Source organism: Panthera leo, chromosome C1 (assembly GCF_018350215.1).
Source record: "Panthera leo isolate Ple1 chromosome C1, P.leo_Ple1_pat1.1, whole genome shotgun sequence".
NCBI lineage: Eukaryota > Metazoa > Chordata > Mammalia > Carnivora > Felidae > Panthera > Panthera leo.
In genome coordinates, this window is record NC_056686.1 from 347,002 (window position 1) to 364,183 (window position 17,182).

General features: G+C 65.8%; 2 protein-coding genes across 2 annotated transcripts; one reads left to right on the top strand and one right to left on the bottom strand.

Annotated features, from left to right (window-relative positions):
- The first annotated feature begins 67 nt into the window (after window positions 1-67).
- B3GALT6 (beta-1,3-galactosyltransferase 6) lies at window positions 68-6,142 on the top strand. Its single transcript, XM_042950473.1, has one exon. It carries the CDS (start codon window positions 214-216, stop codon window positions 1,201-1,203), a length of 990 nt encoding a protein of 329 aa, XP_042806407.1. The 5' UTR covers window positions 68-213; the 3' UTR covers window positions 1,204-6,142.
- A 5,262-nt stretch (window positions 6,143-11,404) lies between these two features.
- C1QTNF12 (C1q and TNF related 12) lies at window positions 11,405-16,837 on the bottom strand. The gene is made up of 8 exons (XM_042953100.1): window positions 16,272-16,837; window positions 13,851-13,967; window positions 13,658-13,769; window positions 13,415-13,566; window positions 12,831-12,939; window positions 12,534-12,624; window positions 12,310-12,388; window positions 11,405-11,585 (listed from the first exon to the last, which is right to left on the bottom strand). The coding sequence occupies exons 1-8, from the start codon at window positions 16,434-16,436 to the stop codon at window positions 11,487-11,489; spliced, it is 924 nt and encodes a 307-aa protein (XP_042809034.1). The 5' UTR covers window positions 16,437-16,837; the 3' UTR covers window positions 11,405-11,486.
- Between the last annotated feature and the right edge of the window lie 345 nt (window positions 16,838-17,182).

Genomic DNA, 17,182 nt, shown 5'->3' on the forward strand with positions numbered 1-17,182 from the left:
CGACCCCGCCGTGACGACGCCGGTGCCGCCATCTTTCCCTTGGGCGGAAGTGGCCGCGCCGCCCTCCCGAGGCAACCAACGAGAAGGGCGCGCGTGCCCACGTGACGGGCGCCCACGTGACGGGCGCCCCGTAGCCCTCCGCGTCCGCCGCGGGGGGACGCGGCCTGCGTGCCAGCCGCGGAGCCTCGGGCGCCTCCCGTGCGCGCGCGCGCCATGAAGCTGTTGCGGCGCGCGTGGCGGCACCGGACGGCGCTGGCCCTGGGCGGCCTGGCGCTCTGCGGCGCCGGCCTGCTCTACCTGGCCCGCTGCGCCGCGGACGGCCCCCGCCCGCCGCCCGGCCGCAGCCCCCCGCCCGCCGGGCCCGCACGCGCCGCCGCCTTCCTGGCCGTGCTGGTGGCCAGCGCGCCCCGGGCGGCCGAGCGGCGCAGCGTGGTCCGCGGCACGTGGCTGGCGGCGGCGCGGCGCGGCGGCCCGGGCGACGTGTGGGCGCGCTTCGCCGTGGGCACCGGCGGCCTGGGCGCCGAGGAGCGGCGCGCCCTGGAGCGCGAGCAGGCGCGGCACGGCGACCTGCTGCTGCTGCCCGCGCTGCGCGACGCGTATGAGAACCTCACCGCCAAGGTGCTGGCCATGCTGTCCTGGCTGGACGAGCACGTGGCCTTCGAGTTCGTGCTTAAGGCCGACGACGACTCGTTCGCGCGGCTGGACGCGCTGCTGGCCGAGCTGCGCGCGCGCGAACCCGCGCGTCGCCGCCGCCTCTACTGGGGCTTCTTTTCGGGCCGCGGCCGCGTCAAGCCCGGGGGCCGCTGGCGCGAGGCCGCCTGGCAGCTCTGTGACTACTACCTGCCCTACGCGCTGGGCGGCGGCTACGTGCTCTCGGCCGACCTGGTGCGCTACCTGCGCCTCAGTCGCGAGTACCTGCGCGCCTGGCACAGCGAGGACGTGTCGCTGGGCGCCTGGCTGGCGCCGGTGGACGTCCAGCGCGAGCACGACCCGCGCTTCGACACCGAGTACAAGTCCCGCGGCTGCAGCAACCAGTACCTGGTGACTCACAAGCAGAGCCTGGAGGACATGCTGGAGAAGCACCAGACGCTGATGCGGGAGGGCCGCCTGTGCAGGCAGGAGGTGCAGCTGCGCCTGTCCTACATCTACGACTGGTCCGCGCCCCCCTCGCAGTGCTGTCAGAGGAAGGAGGGCATCCCCTGAGCCGCGGCCGCAGCCGACCCGCCGCGAGCCGCACGGAGGCCGGGACAGGGCCCCCAAGGCGGCCGCCGCCGCGACGGTCGTTCAGGGTCCCGTGAGGCAGCCGCTGAGGCGGCCTCCCGCCGGCCTTGCACGGGCACGGCTGACGGGTTCTGGCCGGGTGTCCGGAAGGAGCCCAGCCCTCAAGGGGACCTGGCTTCTGCGGCGACCGGTAAGGTTTTCAGGCAGACGCCAAGCGGCGGCGGACAGCTCGCGGGTGCCAGCTCCCGTGGGCGCGCCCAGGGCCGTGCACCCCAGCGGCCGCCACCGGGCCTTGCCAGGGCAGCACCTTACCTCCAGGTAGAAACGTCCGGTCCCTGGATCTCAGCCGGCATCGGCCTGGCTGTGAAGACGCCCAGCTTTGGGCGAGCTGGCAGGGCTTTGCCGCCGCGCCCCGGCCTGTCCTTCTCCCGACGTAGGGGCCAGCAGCAGCGAGGGGCTGGAGCTGACGGGCACTTGCGGACCTGACCACAGAGAAAGAACCTGGACTCGTTCAGGGGTGGGGACTGTGCCTTGTCCTGCATCCTGTGGTGACCGTCCACGTAGGAAATCACTGCCCAGAGAGCCGCGGCTGCAGGGATCTGACCCTCGGGCCCTTGCATGTTGCACCTTCACTGCGACGCACTCCAGTGGCTTTTCCTCCTCAGAATTGCTGTAGCCGTATCGAGTTAGGTTACCTGCTTCTGTGTTTCGTGTTGGTACCATTTGTCATGTGCAAGTCTAGGGTTTACACTTGGTGTCACTGTTTCACGGCCTCAGTGGTGTTTTGGTCTGTGTTGCTCCAAAGTGAATCTGTGATCAGTGTGCTTCGGCGCGAGTCTGTGACTTATAAATATTGTAAGTTCGTGTAGATAAGAGTTTTAAGTTGGGAGCGTGTGGGTCTCAGTATATTTTTTAAATTATTTAAGGGAAGACTTTTCTATCAGAACTTGGAATTTGTGGATTAATCTGTTTTTACAGCTTGAGTTGTAGGCTCGTTGCTGCATGTGTGTTTAAATGTGGAAGAATTCTAAAATTGTCCATTTCTCTTTCTAGTTTACACTGGAAAGTCGGTCCCATTGTCTCTTTCTGAAAAGACTCCTTTTAAGGCTTCCTCGCAGCCGTGCAGGCCAAAGTGTTCCTCACCTGCACATCTGTTATTTTAGACTCTGAGCCCAAGTTCCAGGAATCTGAACTCTTACAAGTATCGGTGAGGTGTCCGTTGTTCTGTCTTTAGAAAGGCTTCACTGGCTGCCGCGTCCTTTTGGAGACAGAACGCATTTACGTGCACCGCCCCCGTGAGCGATCACCCCTCTCAAACCTGGACACATCCTCGGAGACTCGGGTCCCTTTTTTCCCCGTTAAATGTGAAAGTGAGCGCTGCGACCGTCACAGAAGTCAAATAGAGAGGCTCCGGGACAGCGCGAGCCCCTCCCGGTACAGTGGTGCATGGTCCTACAGAGCTCTTCTGGGGTCTGACCTGGGTTTGCTGTCCGGGGAACCTGGCCACGCGGCCAGTGTCCGCAGTGCACCTCAAGCAACGCAAACAGAAGGCACAGACCTCTGACCTGACACTCTCTGGTGTTCTCGGGCCGTGGATCGTGAGAGCGAGCGTCTTAGCTTGGGCCGCGGTGACAAAACGCCACAGATGTGTGTCCCTCAAGTCTGCAGGCTCTAAGAGCACGTGTGATCGGCCCCACCTGGGCTGGGTGGTGAGGGCCCTCTTCCCGGCCTGCAGGCGGCTGCCTTCTCACCGCGGCCTTGTGACGGGAGAGAGCCAAGCGAGTGCCTGGTGTCTCTTTTTACAAGGACGCTGATCCCACCAGAGGGCCCACCCGCATGACCTCAGCTACCACCACCTCCAGATACTATCACATTGGGAGTTGAGGCTTCAGTCTGAGTTTGGGGGGATGTAGTCCACAGCGGCAGGTTGGGGTTATTTTTGTTGAAAGGTAGAAGGGTATCCGGAGTCTGGAGTCTTGGGCCAGAAGGAAGCGGGGGATGGTCTCGTGGTTGCGATTCTCCTACCTTTAGAAGGTGGAAGCCGGGCCAGAGAGGTCCCAAGAGCTGACACATTCTGATTACGAGGTGAACGTCGGCTTTCTGATTGGCCAGTTTGAGCCAGGACTGACCTTTCCCCTGTGAACACCTGGTTTGCGGGACAAGGATTCACAAGAGGAGCCAGGTTTGGGGACACCGGGGTGAGCAGAATGGGACCCCGCCGACCTTTTTCGCCTGAACGTGTTGCGTGAACGTCGGGATTGTCGAAGGAGTTGCCGTGTGCCCGTGTCCATTCTCCTTCTGCAGACAGCTTGCCGGCACCCACGCGCCGGGGGCAGAGCCAGGCTCCGAGCCCAGGGGTGGACCTCTGATCCCTGCCCTGCGTTGCAGTCCTGCTGTAGTTTCCGGTTCGTCCAGAGCACACCCCATGGGAAGGAAGCATGGCAGCCATGTCCAGGGCCTCCTTGTAAAAAATCTAAAAACCCAGACGTGTCTCTTGAGGCGAGGGGGACCTACGAGACTGAGCATTCGCTTGAATCACGTGAAGGTGCCAGGATGCAACCAGTTTTGACAAAAATGGAAACTTCCTGTCGTTCAGCCGAAATCATTAAATTTCCATACAGAACAAACCCTCTCCTGGGCTGACTGTGCACATCATTACTGCAGTTGTAACGTCAGGATTCAGACCACACGTTCGATCTGATGGCCAGGGGTCCCTTCCTGGAGGGACCCTCCGCCATCACCTTGCCGGCAATACTGGGGCCCATGGATAGAGCCCGCCCTGGCTGGCGGGTTCTCCAGGTCGGGGTGGCCCCCCCCAGACTGCACCTCCCGCCCACTGAGCCACACACTGCAGGCTGCACGCCACCTGGACACGTGTGTCCTAAGGCCAGTGGCTGAGCCCAACGCCGGCCAGGGGCCCAGGAGACGGTAGGCTCTTGGGAGATGGGGAGTCAGACCACCGAACTGGTTTTTACTGGGGGTTTGGGACACAGGGCAGCCAACTCTCTCCCAGCCAAACCAGTGTCCCTTTAAGTGGCCGTCAGCCCACACTGGCAGAGAGCCTCAGGCCCGGAGGGGCATGGGCCACCCGGCACCACCTCGAGTGGTGCCCCTCTTCTCATGGAGGGCCCTGGCCCCGCCCCTCCCTCCCCCGGGGCCAACGTGGAGAGCAGGTGTCAGGAGAGGACTCGAGCTGTTGGGACACCAGGGTAACAGGCCAGTGCCTGCATTCAGCACTTCTGCGGGCTGGCGTGCAGCCCTGGCAACGGCCCCTTCGTTTTCCTGAGAAAGAGGAAGAGACGGGGCATAGAGACTGAGCGCTTTGGCCAAGGTTCCAGGACCAGAAAATGTCGAAACTTCAGAAACGTTGGCAGTGACAGGATGAAGCTCCAAAGAATTCCATCAAGCAAGAAAAGCCAATCCCAAAAAGTCTGCGTGCTGGCTGCTCCTTGATGCTTGCGCTCCGGACCCAGGGATTTGGAGAGAGGCTCAGGTTGTTTCTAGTCAGTGTGCCCTGGGTTGAGCTAATGTCTCTCTCCTTCTCTGAGCCTAGGGAGCGGGCAGTCCTTAGGGGGAGTGTCTGTCCTTCAACCACGGCCTGGCCTCAGAACAAACCCTGGGCTCTCGAGGGGTCATGGTCCAAGCCCTGTGAGTCTTCCCGTTCCTGAGACCCCATGAGCCTCCACTCCAGGGTCTCCCCGGCGGTCACCTTCCGGCACCCACCCAGAGGACCTTCCCCACATCCTACAGCTTGGGAGCTGAAATAATCCCATCACCTGGCCTCTGTGGGCACCTGTGCCCCCATCTTCAGGGCCAGGGTGGGCTCACTGCCAGCCTGGGCTACCCCCTGGAGCTCCCTACCCTCCTCTGCTCTCACCCACCCCCACTCACCCCCACACTCTCCTCTGACCCAGCCCTTCCTGCCCCCCATCTTTCCTGTGGATGGTGCCGTTGGCCCCCCATCCATCCCCGTTCCCCCACTTCGTGCCCTCACAGTCTCCTGCAGAAGGCCCAGCACTACCCCCCATGGCCACACCGCAGCCAGGTAACCCTACCCACTGGGCCGACTGCTTCTGAGATCACTCAAAGCCAACAAAACAGCCCACTGCCCCGTGTGTCCTGGGGCCCGCATGCCCTGGGGACTGTCCTCTGCTGGGTGTCTCTGGAGCCCCTCCCCCCCCACAGACCCTGTGCCTCCCCCACTGTGGGGTCCCATTGCAGGTGGTGCGGTGGGTGGTGTGGCCTGACAAGCGGTGCGGGGGGCAGGGAGGAGAGGGGGAGGGGAGAGGGAAGACTGACAGCGTCAGGCCTCTGCTCCGGCTGCAGCGAAGGAGACTCGCAGCCGGGCCTCGGCAGGCATCCCATGGACCGAGCTCAGGCATGCTGCTGTGCCCGGGGCCTGGTCCAGCGGGCATCATGGAGGCCGATGGCCATCGGTGCAGGGCGCCCACTCCCAGCTCCCGGCCTTCCCCTTGGCCCCCGAGGGGCCCAGAACAGGAAATGAGTGAAATCGGAGAAGATCAGTTCTGCAAGGCTAGGGCAGGGCACCAGGGTCAGGGGAATGTGTTCTGGGAGGTCCCAGGGATGTGGGACCCCATTCTGTATGCCAGCCTCAGCTGCCCAAGTCAGAAGACTGGGCAGAGGTGTGGCCCCCAGTCTGAGCACGAGCGGGTGCCCATCTAGCCCCAGGTCCCTGGTGGGGACCTGGAGAGCATCCCGAGCCTGGGGTGGGGCTCCTGACAGGCTGCTCTCAGGAGACCCAGCCTCTGCAGAAGCTAATGGTGGGGTGGAGTGGCTTCTGCCCCTCCCCCGCCTTGACACAGACCTGAGGGCTACACCAGGGCCATCTTGGGAGTGGGGGGTGTGGGGGGGGCCAGGAAGTGACGAGGGTCAAGGCTCTCTGCAGAGGGGTCTCCACTTGAGCTTGGAGATGAAAGCTACCCCCAGGAAGGGAGCCCTGGCAGCTGGGAGGGGGAGGCGGGGGGGCAGCAGGAACTGGAATCCAAGGAGGTCTAGGCAGGGGTGGCAGTGGGGGAAGCTGCTTGGCCAGTCGCCGCCACTCAGCAGGATGGTCAGGGGCCCTCCCACACACACCTGTGGCCGGCCACCTGCCCAGGTGCCCCTGTCGCCCCTGGCCCCAGGTGCCTGCACTTCCTGTGCACATGGCCCCAGAGGCCCTTCTCCCAGCCAGCAGGGTTCACAGATGGCTGGGTGGCAGGGCCCGCCAAGCAGAGCTCGGCTGGTGGTGGCGCTCACAGGCCGGGGAGAAGCCAGGGCCACGGAGAACCCGGACCACGGACTAGCCCGTCTTCCAGAGTAAACACCACAGGCTGCAGCCAGCAGGACGGAAACCCGGTGAGGACCCTCACCTGCAGCCTGCCTCCCACCACCCAGGGCCTGGCCCAGCCCGGGGATCCAACCCCTGCCCCCGACCTCCAGCGGTGTCCAAGGATCTCAAAGGCCCAACCCCCGAGGGGCCCGGCACCCTGACGCAGGCGCCCACTCGATCCTTCAAAGGGAGTGACGGGTGGATGGCCAGAGCCAGGCTCAAGCCAGCGACAGGAGTCACCACGTCAGGCCCTCTGAGCATATCCCCAGGCAGGCCCCCACCCTGTCCCTCTGGCCCCAGAGGAAGGATCAGACAACCCCACGGCGAAGGTCCCGAAGAGTGCGTCCTTGGGTCTGTTGGGTCTGGCCCTGGTGCAGGCTGCTGTGAGGGCCCCCTGCGGATGGGCTTCTGGAGCCCGGAGGGGGGGGGGCGGGGGGCAGGGGGCAGGGATTCAGGGCTACGGCAGGGGGCCAGGAGGCAGGCGAGGGGCTGCAGGAAGGCTGAGCGACTGCTTCTGGAGATGCTTTACTTCACAACTGGAGTTTCGCTTGGCCCTCTGACACCCTTCCTGTTCACTCCTGCTCTCGCTGCCACCCCCTCACATACCCAGGTTCCAACAGAGCAGCCTGGAGGGGCCGCGAGTGCGGGTGGGGGTCCCTCCTACCCTCGAGGCCGCCCCGGGTGTGTGTATGACCTGCCGGCTGTTACAAAACTGACATTATCAACCAGAGGAACCCATGAGTCACTGCCCCGGGGCAGGGGCTGCACCCCAAACTCCCCCAAACAAAGGCCTTTTGTCCCCAAGCACCACACCCCCACCCCTAGGCCAGGCCCGCCTGTGCACACCATCAGACACAAGTGGGCAGACTTGCCGATGGCGGGAGCAGGCACGGGCTCGACATCCGGACGTGCTTCCCAGCCTCGCTTAACGTGGCTGCAGGGGCCGGGCTCGGGGAGACCCTGAGATGCTGAAGGCCTCAGCTCCTGGCTGACCCTGAGGCAGGGCCCTAAGGTCGTGCGGAGCTCGGAGCCGCCTGAACTCAGAGCCCATCGAGTGCACCGTTCAAGCCGGGCCAGTGAGCAAGACCCCGGGGTGCAGTGCCCCACCCTGCTCCCCAGCAGAGGGCTGCGCGGCCTCGGATCGGAGGCCTCAGGTGCGACAAGGCACACCCCCACCCCCCGCCATCCCAGTGAGCTTCTGTCCCAGGACAGTGCGCTGCGAGCTTCTCCTTGGGGGTGAGGAAGCCCTCTCCCCTGCCCCCAGCACCCAGAGTCCCCAGCTGTCACGGAGAGTCCAACTCGAGGGCTGACAGCAGCACATCCCCACCCCAGGGTCCAGCGGCTTTGTGGCCACGCGCACAGCCCCGCCAGCCGGCCTCCCTGACGCCCAGGACCGAGCTCAGGGACTGGCTGGCCAGGGGCTCCAGCCACTGGGCCCCAGACACCTGCCCTGTGTTTGCTCCCCAGGGGCCTGGTGATTCTAGCTCAGCACACAAGCCCTGGTCCCAGGGCAGAGACAGAGGAGACACAGAGACTCCACCCCACACACGTCTCACACACAGCAGCACCGGGCAGCTCCACTGGCCCAGAGACACGATCGCAGCCACCACAAGGACAGCAAGTCAGCACAGGGAGCCCCGAGAGAAGCACGGACACTCCCGCCCCGACCCCCCCACACCCCAGGCCAACTCTCAGTCCCTGGCCCAGGCCGTAGGAGTCGGGACGTCCCGACGGGGTGTGAGAACCTCCCAGGTATGCTTGGAGGACAAGCAGCCGCCCTTGGAACAGCCCTCCCACTCACCAGCCCCAGGTCCAACCCCGAGGGGGGGAAGTCACGCCCAAAGCTGGGCCCCGGCCACCAAGGGCCAGCCTGTCCTGGCTGTATCCTAAAGCCCACACTTCTTCCAGGGCCCAGGCTGGTGGGGAGGGTGCTCTTCTGGAAACCTCACCCCCACCCTGTCCCATCCCACAGGCCTCTCAGAGGAGGACCACGGGCAGAGGGGACGGGCAGCCTTCTCGCCCATAGCCAGGACCCCCCCATCCTGCCCCTCCAGCCTCCTGCCACGGACCGAGGTTGAGGCCTGGCTGCTAAGCTAGTGGGCGCTCCTGGCCCCCAAGAGGACTTTCCAGCTGTCCTGAGCCAGATGCCCACATTCCTGTCTGCCCTCAAACACAGCACATGGAGGGCACTGGAGGGGCAGGCCATGACCCACCCCCGAGACACCCCACCCCCAGGGCCCCAAGGCCTACAACCAGGCCATGGACCCAAGACCAGGGATCTGGCAGCGGAGGGCTGGGGGGTGCCAGAGGAAGCATACCCCCTCCCAGGGGCCCCTACCTAGCACAGCAGGGCCTACAGCCCTCCCTGGCAAGCCCCAGGGTCAGATGGAGGTTCTGGGACTGAGCCCTAAAAGAGGTCAGTGAAATCAGCCCATTACTTCCCGCTGCTCCTGGGCACGGCTTGGGGTCAACAGTCAACCCGAGGCTCTCCAGAGCTGTGTGGCCCAGCCAGACGCTCAGGCCACCCCAGAGCCCAGCTATGAAACCAGAAGAGACCAGGCCCAGGAAAACGGCCCCATCTCCCAAGCTCTCCCACTCCCGGGAACCCTGCTCAGGCTGGGTATCACTGCAAGGACCCAGGGCCACTTAGGGGGCTCCAGACCCTTCCCAAGGCCTCAGGGAGCTTTTCAAACACCACAGTTCGGGCTGAAGACAATACAGCAACAAGCTTCCGCTGAAGTAGGTCCCAGAGTCAGCTACTTAAGAACCTTGATCTTTTCCATTCGACAGAACACTGCTTCCCTTTGTGTCTGTGAGGGCTGTACCTGGGAGCTCCTGAAGGCAGGAGAGATGAGAGAAAAGGATGCAGCTGGGCCCAGGGTATGCCTGTGGGAGCCTCGCCCTGCACTGGCCCCTTGCTCACACTGGGGGGCCAGCCTGTGTCCTTGGGGGCCTGTCTGAGCCTGGGGCCTGAACGCTGTGACCACCCCCGCTCACAGTGCTCGAAGCTGATTGGCAGTCATATCGGCCCACCCCGGCCCCCCGCGCCTCTGCTCTCACATCCTCAGCCACGGAGGCTCAGCTGGAGGCAGCACATTCCAGGGGGACTGCAGCGAAGTGGCTAATGACCTCTGATTAGGGTGGCAGAGACAGGGGGAAAGACCAGACAGACCGGGAGGCAGGTGCAGTCAGGCGCCACAACCTGGCCCTGGCCCCCTGCCCCCTGTGGGCTCCAAGGGGCTGGCCTGGTTCGTCCTTGTCCTCGCGTCCCCACCTCTCATCTGTCATCCCCTGTCTGTCACTCTCTGCAGGCTCTGGGTCTCCATCTCTGTCATCACCGCCCCCAGAGCAGCTCTGGGTATGTGAGACCTGCCCCCTCCCGGACCAGGCTGGGCAGGGGACTGGCTGGTGTTGAAGGACCTGCGGGAGAGCTCCTGGATGCAGTGAGGCCCCGGGCCCGGCTGAGTCTGGCTGGGTGCTGGCCACGATCCCTCAGTGTCCCCTCCCACTGTGCCCTGGGCAGCCCCGTCAGCCCACAGGCTGTTACCCCTCTATAAACTGGTGCCCATGGCCAAGCCAAGCTTGGCCAGCCTGGTACGGGACCTCGGTCATGGGAAGTGGGGGACGCTGTGTCCTCCCAAGCGTCTGCCTCCCCTGTGTGCCCCCCCTCTCCCAACCTTCTCACTGGAGACCCCAGGAAGGCACCCACGCCCCACCCCCACAAGCTACCAGAGTATCCCCACTCAGACCAGGCCGGTGCCTGCAGCTGAAGCAGAGACACCCCCCACTCAGCCCCCCAGCCCCTGACGCCAGCCTGGGACGACCAGGGAGAGAGGTGGGGTGGGTCATCGGCCAAACCCTGGGCTGCACGGGCTGGCGCCAGTCTGGCACCACTGCTCTCCCGCCTCATTACCCAGCAGGCTGCAGGGAGGGTCCCTCCCATGCTCCGCGCCCCCCCCCCACGCCATGCCCCCCCCACGCCATGCCCCCCCCCCACAGGGGTCAGGGTCCCCAGGGGGAGAAGCTGAACAACGGCCCTTGGGCTCCAACCTCAACCTGCCCCGTCCCTCCGTCTACAGGGTGAAAGAGGCCCTTCCCTGCTCAGCCTTGGAAATGGGGCTTCAGGCCCTGCTGCTGCGGACCCGAGCCCCACCTCCGGCCCCCAGGCTTCTGTGGAGGGGTCAGGGGCCTCACCTCAGCCCTCCAGGTGGGGCCGCCTGCCGAGGACCCAGGTGCCAACCAGAGATAGTATCTCAGCAGCTCTGCGGAGGCCCAGACATCCCAAGATCGATTTACATTCTTTGGTCTGGGTTTGCTGGAGCCAAGACGGGGTAGGGGTAGAGGGCCCCAAACCCACAGGACGGGCGGGCACGGCCTTGGCCGCCCCACCTGGGGTTTGCACCCACCTGATGCGGCAGCCACCAAGGAGAAGTGGGGTCAGCGAGGTGCCCTGCCGGCCTGGGCCTGGACCACCCTGGGCCCCGCCTCGCAAACACAGGCGCACTCAGCACCCCAGCGTGGGCAGGAACGCCCTCTGGGCTCACGTGTGGGATTTGGTGACCTGCACGCGCACGTGCAATCTTGTGCGTGGCCCACACCCGTGGGCTCCCCGCACCTGCCCCACGGGACAAGGCCCTCCCAAGGACTCCCCACCTCGCGCTCCGCACCCCAGACAGGCACGGCACGCGCCATCTGGCCACCATCTGACCAACTTCTGGTGCTGAACGGGTCTGGGCCCCTGGCCCTTCACGTGTCCACAGATCGCTGCCTCCAGGCCGGACATGAGGCCACACGTCCTTCCAGGGCCACACCTGCGCCCCCCACCCCCATGACTACACAGTGACCAGGCGACAGGGAGGGCTGAGAGCTCTTTATTGCTGTCACCAGAGGTTTTACAGAGGACAGTGGGGGGCGGGTGGGGGACCCTGTCTGGCCCTCACGTGCCCAGGAGCAGGCCGGAGAAGCTGGAGCCACTCTGGATCGTGAGGGCTGTCCCAGAGCCGTTGTCCACAAAGATGGAGGCGTACTGTCCAGCCTGCAGACACCCCACAGTGGATGTCACCACCCACGACACCCGCCTGCCCGGGGGAGCGCATGGAGGGATGAAGCTCAAGCCCCAGCACACAGCACCCACCCCAGGGGTCATCCGGCCGATGCTCCGGGCCTCGGATCCCCCACCTCCGGTGCAGCCCCCCCCCGGCCTCACCTGCACCCACCCCAGGGGTCATCCGGCCGATGCTCCGGGCCTCGGATCCCCCCCCTCCGGTGCAGCCCCCCCCCTGGCCTCACCTGCACCCACCCCAGGGGTCATCTGGCCGATGCTCCGGGCCTCGGATCCCCCCCCGCCGGTGCAGCCCCCCCTCCCCCCCCCCCCCGGCCTCACCTGCACCCACCCCAGGGGTCATCTGGCCGATGCTCCGGGCCTCGGATCCCCCCCCGCCGGTGCAGCCCCCCCTCCCCCCCCCCGGCCTCACCTGCACCCACCCCAGGGGTCATCTGGCCGATGCTCCGGGCCTCGGATCCCCCCCCTCCGGTGCAGCCCCCCCCCTGGCCTCACCTGCACCCACCCCAGGGGTCATCTGGCCGATGCTCCGGGCCTCGGATCCCCCCCCCCCCGGTGCAGCCCCCCCTTCCCCCCCCCGGCCTCACCTGCACCCACCCCAGGGGTCATCTGGCCGATGCTCCGGGCCTCGGATCCACCCCCATCCCCGCCCCCCCCCCCCCCCCCCCCCCCCCCCGGTGCAGCCCCCTGGCCTCACCTGCAAGTGCAGCAGACCCTGGACTTGCATGGTGAAGACCCTGCCTCGGCTCTCCAGGCCCGAGATGGCCTCCAGGGACCTGGACAGGGCGCGCAGGACAGGGGTGAGGGCACAGCTGACTGCGGGGCCAGGACCCCACCCCCATACACAGCGCGGTCGACACTGGGGCACCACCCCCCGCGACCGCCCAGCATTCAGGGCGCCCCCTAGGAAGGCCCACTCACATGTGTCGATGACACAGGGACTCGATGCAGACGAGCGCCCGCACTGTGTCCCGAGCCCGCAGCCGTGGCCTGCCCTGCGGCTCCCTGTGGTCTGTGGAGACAGGGCCTGGCCTGCAACAGCCCTCAGGGAGGACGGAGCAGAGAGGGGCAGGGGGCTGGGACTGGGGGCCTTCAGGACGCACTGCCAGATGTAGGCCCAGGAGCGGCTGAGGGCTGGGGGAGGGTGGCCCTGAGTGAGACCCCCAGGGAGGTGGGGTTGTAGCAAAGGACCCAGGTCTGGGGGCCGGCCCCACTCACCCACGTGCAGGCTGGCAGAAAACTGGAAGATGGCGGTCACTGGGGCTGTGAACCGGCCCGAGGCCAGGCTCAAGCCGGACCCCCGCAGGAAGGCGCCCTGGGCAGTGGGCTGGAGGGATAGCAGGTGAACAGCCAGCTGCAGCGCCTGGGCCCTCATCTTGCACATCCAGCCTGGGGGAGGCGCCTGTGACCAACAGCCGCCACCCCAAGCAGGCCCCAGGTGGGCAAGGTGGGGGGTGACCTACGTGTCTATGCCCCTCTGGGCCCCTGGGCACAGGCTCCAGGCCCCAAGGGATGGATGAACCCTCAAGAGCCCCCACCTGGAAAGGTATCCCTGCCTCCCGGCCACCTTGGATCCCACCCAGTCATGGCACACGAGACCTGCTAACCCTGACCTAGGTCACCTCCCCCTGCATGTTATGTGCTGGGTGGCTGTCCCAGGCTGGCTGTGAGCACCGCCCCCCCAGTGGTGGGGAGCCCACCCAGCACCACGCACCCCGCTGGCCCGTGCTGGTACATGAGGAAGGCCTACGGCAGATGCCCCAAGAGGACCAGGGCCCCCCCGAGCCCCCGAGCCCACTCACAGCCTGGAAGCCACGCAGCTCCAGCAGTGTCCTCTCGTCCACCACTGTAGGGCCCTTCAGTCCACAGTGGAAGGCCTCAGCCACCAGCCACCTGCCTGTCCCTTCAGGCAGCAAGGGGCTCAGCAGCCCCAAGAACCGGCGCTCGGTGGCCTCTGCGGGGAAAAGGGTGAGGCAGCACCTCGGGGTCAGTGTGGGGTCACCCCCGGGGCCCCAGGCGGGAAGAGTCAGGGACAGGGGCCTCACCTTTCAGCATCTCCTGAAACTCTCGCAACAGGGCCTCCTGGTTGACTGCTGCACCGGGGGGGCCGGGGGGCCCAGGGGGCCCAGGAGGCCCTGGGGGGCCAGAGAGGCCTCGCTGCGGGGAGGCAGGAGCAAAGTGAGGGTCCTAGTTGGAGCCACAGCCACCCCTGCCCTGGGTTCAGACCCCGGGGCTCACCGACTTCTTGTCCCGGCCCCGGCACCGTCTCTTCGAGGCCCCATCATCTGGCCGCCGGACAAAGTTCAGCCATGTCATGTGGGCATCTGAGAACTCAGGCCCCAAGGCCTCAGGCGGCTGCAGGGCCAGGGAACAGGGCTAGTGAGCTGGCCACCGGGCCCTAATGAGTCCTGCCCTACTGCCCCCAGCGGACATCGGGGAACCTCAGGACCCAGGCCACCTTGGGCAGGACTCAGGGTACACACAAGAAAAGTGGCAACGGGGCACCGCGGGCCACCCCTGGGGACCCAGACCAAGATGAGACACAGGACAAGGGCTCGGGGCCTGATATCCAGGCACCGTGGTCTGGGTTCTGTATTAGAGCGACCGTGTCCCCTCCCACTGGACCCTGTTCCCAAGCAGATGGGCACACCTGTGTATACACAAGACCAGCCCCACAAGTCCCAACAGAGGCCTGGCCCTGGCTGAGGCGGGCAGCAGTGAAGAGCAGCGAGTTCTCTGTGGGGCTTCTCGAGAGTCCCAGAACCATGCGAAACCAGGGGGAGGACAGGCACAGGCCTTGCTTTGTGTTGGACATGAGTGTGTGAGCTGGTGGCCTTGGCCCCCCAGCCGGCCCTGCTGTTCAGGCTCTGACCCAGGCCACAGCTGGCCAGTCCACCTCACTGTTGGAGCGAGGTTTGGGAGAGAGCCACCACCATGGGGCTCGCAGAGTCCTGGCCGCTCTCTTCAGGCTGACCCAGGCAGGGGAAGCTGAGCAGTCCTGACCCGGGGTCCAGGCCGGCAGTCAGCCCTCAGTCCCTAGCATAGCAAGAGCCAGGCGCCCGGGGCAGGTGCCGCCTCCTGACCTGGGAAAGCCAGGGCCTCCTCTCCATAGACCAGGCCAAGTCTCTATCCTGGGGGGGATGGGAAGGGCAGGTAGGGTAGGGCACCTCCCACCCCTGGTCTGGGCCCCACCCAGAGAAGAGAAGGACACCAAGAACTTCAGAATGTCCAGGAGCGCCTGGGGGGCTCAGTCGGTTGAGCGTCCGACTTCGGCTCAGGTCATGATCTCGCGGTTCGTGAATTCAAGCCCCGCGTCGGGCTCTGTGCTGACAGCTCGGAGCCTGGAGCCTGCTTCGGATGCTGTGTCTCCCTCTCTCTGTCCCTCCCCCACTCATGCTCTGTCTCTGTCTCTCAAAAATAAATAAACATTAAAAAGATTAAAAAAAAAAAAAAAAAAAAAAACTTTGGAATGTCCTGTGGAATGTCCTGGTTCCTCGCATATCTGGTATCTGCCCGGTCCCCTGGCTGCCACCCACCCTGGCCACGCTTGAGGGACCCAGGAGCCCTGAGAGACCGGTACATCAGTGGCGTCTAGGGGCCAAGGGCTGCAGGAGCAGGGGACAAGTGGAAGATGAGCTCATCCCTAGCAAGAAGAGCAGGAGCTCCAGTGTCTGGGGAGGGCTGTCCGGGGCACGTGTCCCATGGCAGCCCCCCAACCCACGGAGACCACTCCTGGAATAGAGATTTTCCTGTTTGTCCCCAGGCCGACTCGTGCCAGGCAGGGCAGGGAACGACCACTAAGCACCTTCCCCTGGGTGACTGGCCGGAATCAGCCCCAGAAGCTGCGGGTAGCCCACTCTTCTCTGGCTCGGCCTGCCCGTCTGGCAAACGGGGCCCCGGGCTCCAACGGGCCGCGTGGGCTGAGAGCAGCCTGGCTGGCCGCCGCAGAGACGCCCTTGGGAGGCTGGAGGCCAGGATCAAAGGCGTGAGGGCTGGGGGGTGGGGGACCTGTCCCAGCAACGGCCTCTCCCTTCCCAGTCCCGCGGCCCCCAGGTGGGCAGCTGCACAAAGCCACCAGGCCTGCTGGAGTCAGCTCCGAGACCCCCTCTGGAGATACAAGGAGCAGGAAAGGTGGAGGACCAGCGCTGAGGTGGGTGCGGGGAACTTTTGTCTCAGAGAGGACCCAGGGCCAGACTGGGGCCAGAGGGACTGCAATAACCAGGAACACAGCCTGTGCCAGAGGCCGGAGAGGGTGCTGGCCACGCAGTGAGCGATCAGGGTAAGGACCTCCAGGAAGCACAGGGTCCAGGCTAGCCTGGGCCTCTCCAGCCACTCAAGTTGTGGGGGACCTGGATTCCCAACGAGGAGTCTAGAACTCCTCCCCACCCACTCCTGAATTAGCAGTTACACCAAACGGCAGCACGTGGAACCTAGGGCTTCAAAGGGTTCACTGTAACCCCTCTGGGAAGTCCCTCTCCTCCCCCGCCCCTTCCCCTGGGCCAGGGGGGCCCCATGGATGCCCCAATAGCAGCTGCTGCAAATCGTGCCCAAAGTCCCACTTCGTGGGGACAGGATGGGGAGGCCTGCAGAGCCGGGGCCCCCCTGAAGTCTACAAATGGCGTGCACACCCGCACCCACGTGCAACCGGCCCGCATGTACCTTGGGGGAGCCTGGCAGCCCCTCGCTGTTGGACGCGGTGGCGGTGGGGTGCTCGGTGCGCTGGCCGGGCTGCCGTGGCCTCTTGGGCTCCCGCCGCGCCCCGATGCCCCCGAGGAGCACAAGCTGCAGCCAGAGGAGGGCTGCGGCAGCCCGGGCCCAGTGCATGGCGGCCAGCCCGCAGCTCCGGACCTCGGTGATGGCTCAGCGCTGCGGGTGGGGACAGCCCGGTGTGCTCATGGGGGCAGCAGCACAGCCGCACTCAGGGCCCCGGTGCGGGGACACGGCCCCAGGAGGCGCCTGGCTGCTGCCGGTGCATGTGCACACAGGGTGAGCTGGAGCAGCGGCGGGGCGGGCACGACGACGGCAGACTCGCTCCTGCTCCCTCAGGCTGGGGCCGGCGCCCGGCCGCCCGCGCCGCCGCCAAATAAACCCTCCCCTCCTCCCCGAAGCTCCAAGGGGGAGGGCTCACACTCGGCTGGTCCGCCGGCGCCGCGCCGCGCCGAGGGCTCCCAGGCCAGCCCGGGGGCGTGGACGGGGCGTTAGCAGGGGCCGCGCCTCCCACAGGCGCTCTGAGCCTTTGGAAACAGCCCCCACCCTTCCCCCCCCCCCCAGGGCCAACTCACCCTGGAACCTGTTAACACGAATTCACCCCACCTGCCTCCCAGCTCAGCTCCTGACACCGCACATCCAGCCCCTTCAGGGTGGTGGCCCAGGGTAGGGGAGCCCTCCCATCAGGACCGACAGCCCCAACTGCCCTTCCTACGTATGACCCACCTCGCTCGGGCCCCCCAAGCCCTCTACACAGCAACCCCTACCCCAAGGTCCCGGCGATGCCCCGAAGCCTGGCTCGGATCCCACTCCTGAGAAAGGCGGGACCCAGGAAGCAGGACAGCTGACCCACGAGGCTCCCA

Bases quoted from the DNA above. Each gene is read 5' to 3' on its own strand.
- C1QTNF12 (XM_042953100.1), bottom strand. From the start codon at position 16,436: ATGCACTGGGCCCGGGCTGCCGCAGCCCTCCTCTGGCTGCAGCTTGTG. The intron at 13,968-16,271 runs GTACATGCGGGC...CTGGCCCTGCAG, and splicing joins GGCTGCCAGGCTCCCCCAAG to CCGCCTGAGGCCTTGGGGCC. The intron at 12,625-12,830 runs GTGAGTGGGGCC...CTGTCTCCACAG, and splicing joins TTCTGCCAGCCTGCACGTGG to ACCACAGGGAGCCGCAGGGC.
- B3GALT6 (XM_042950473.1), top strand. From the start codon at position 214: ATGAAGCTGTTGCGGCGCGCGTGGCGGCACCGGACGGCGCTGGCCCTG.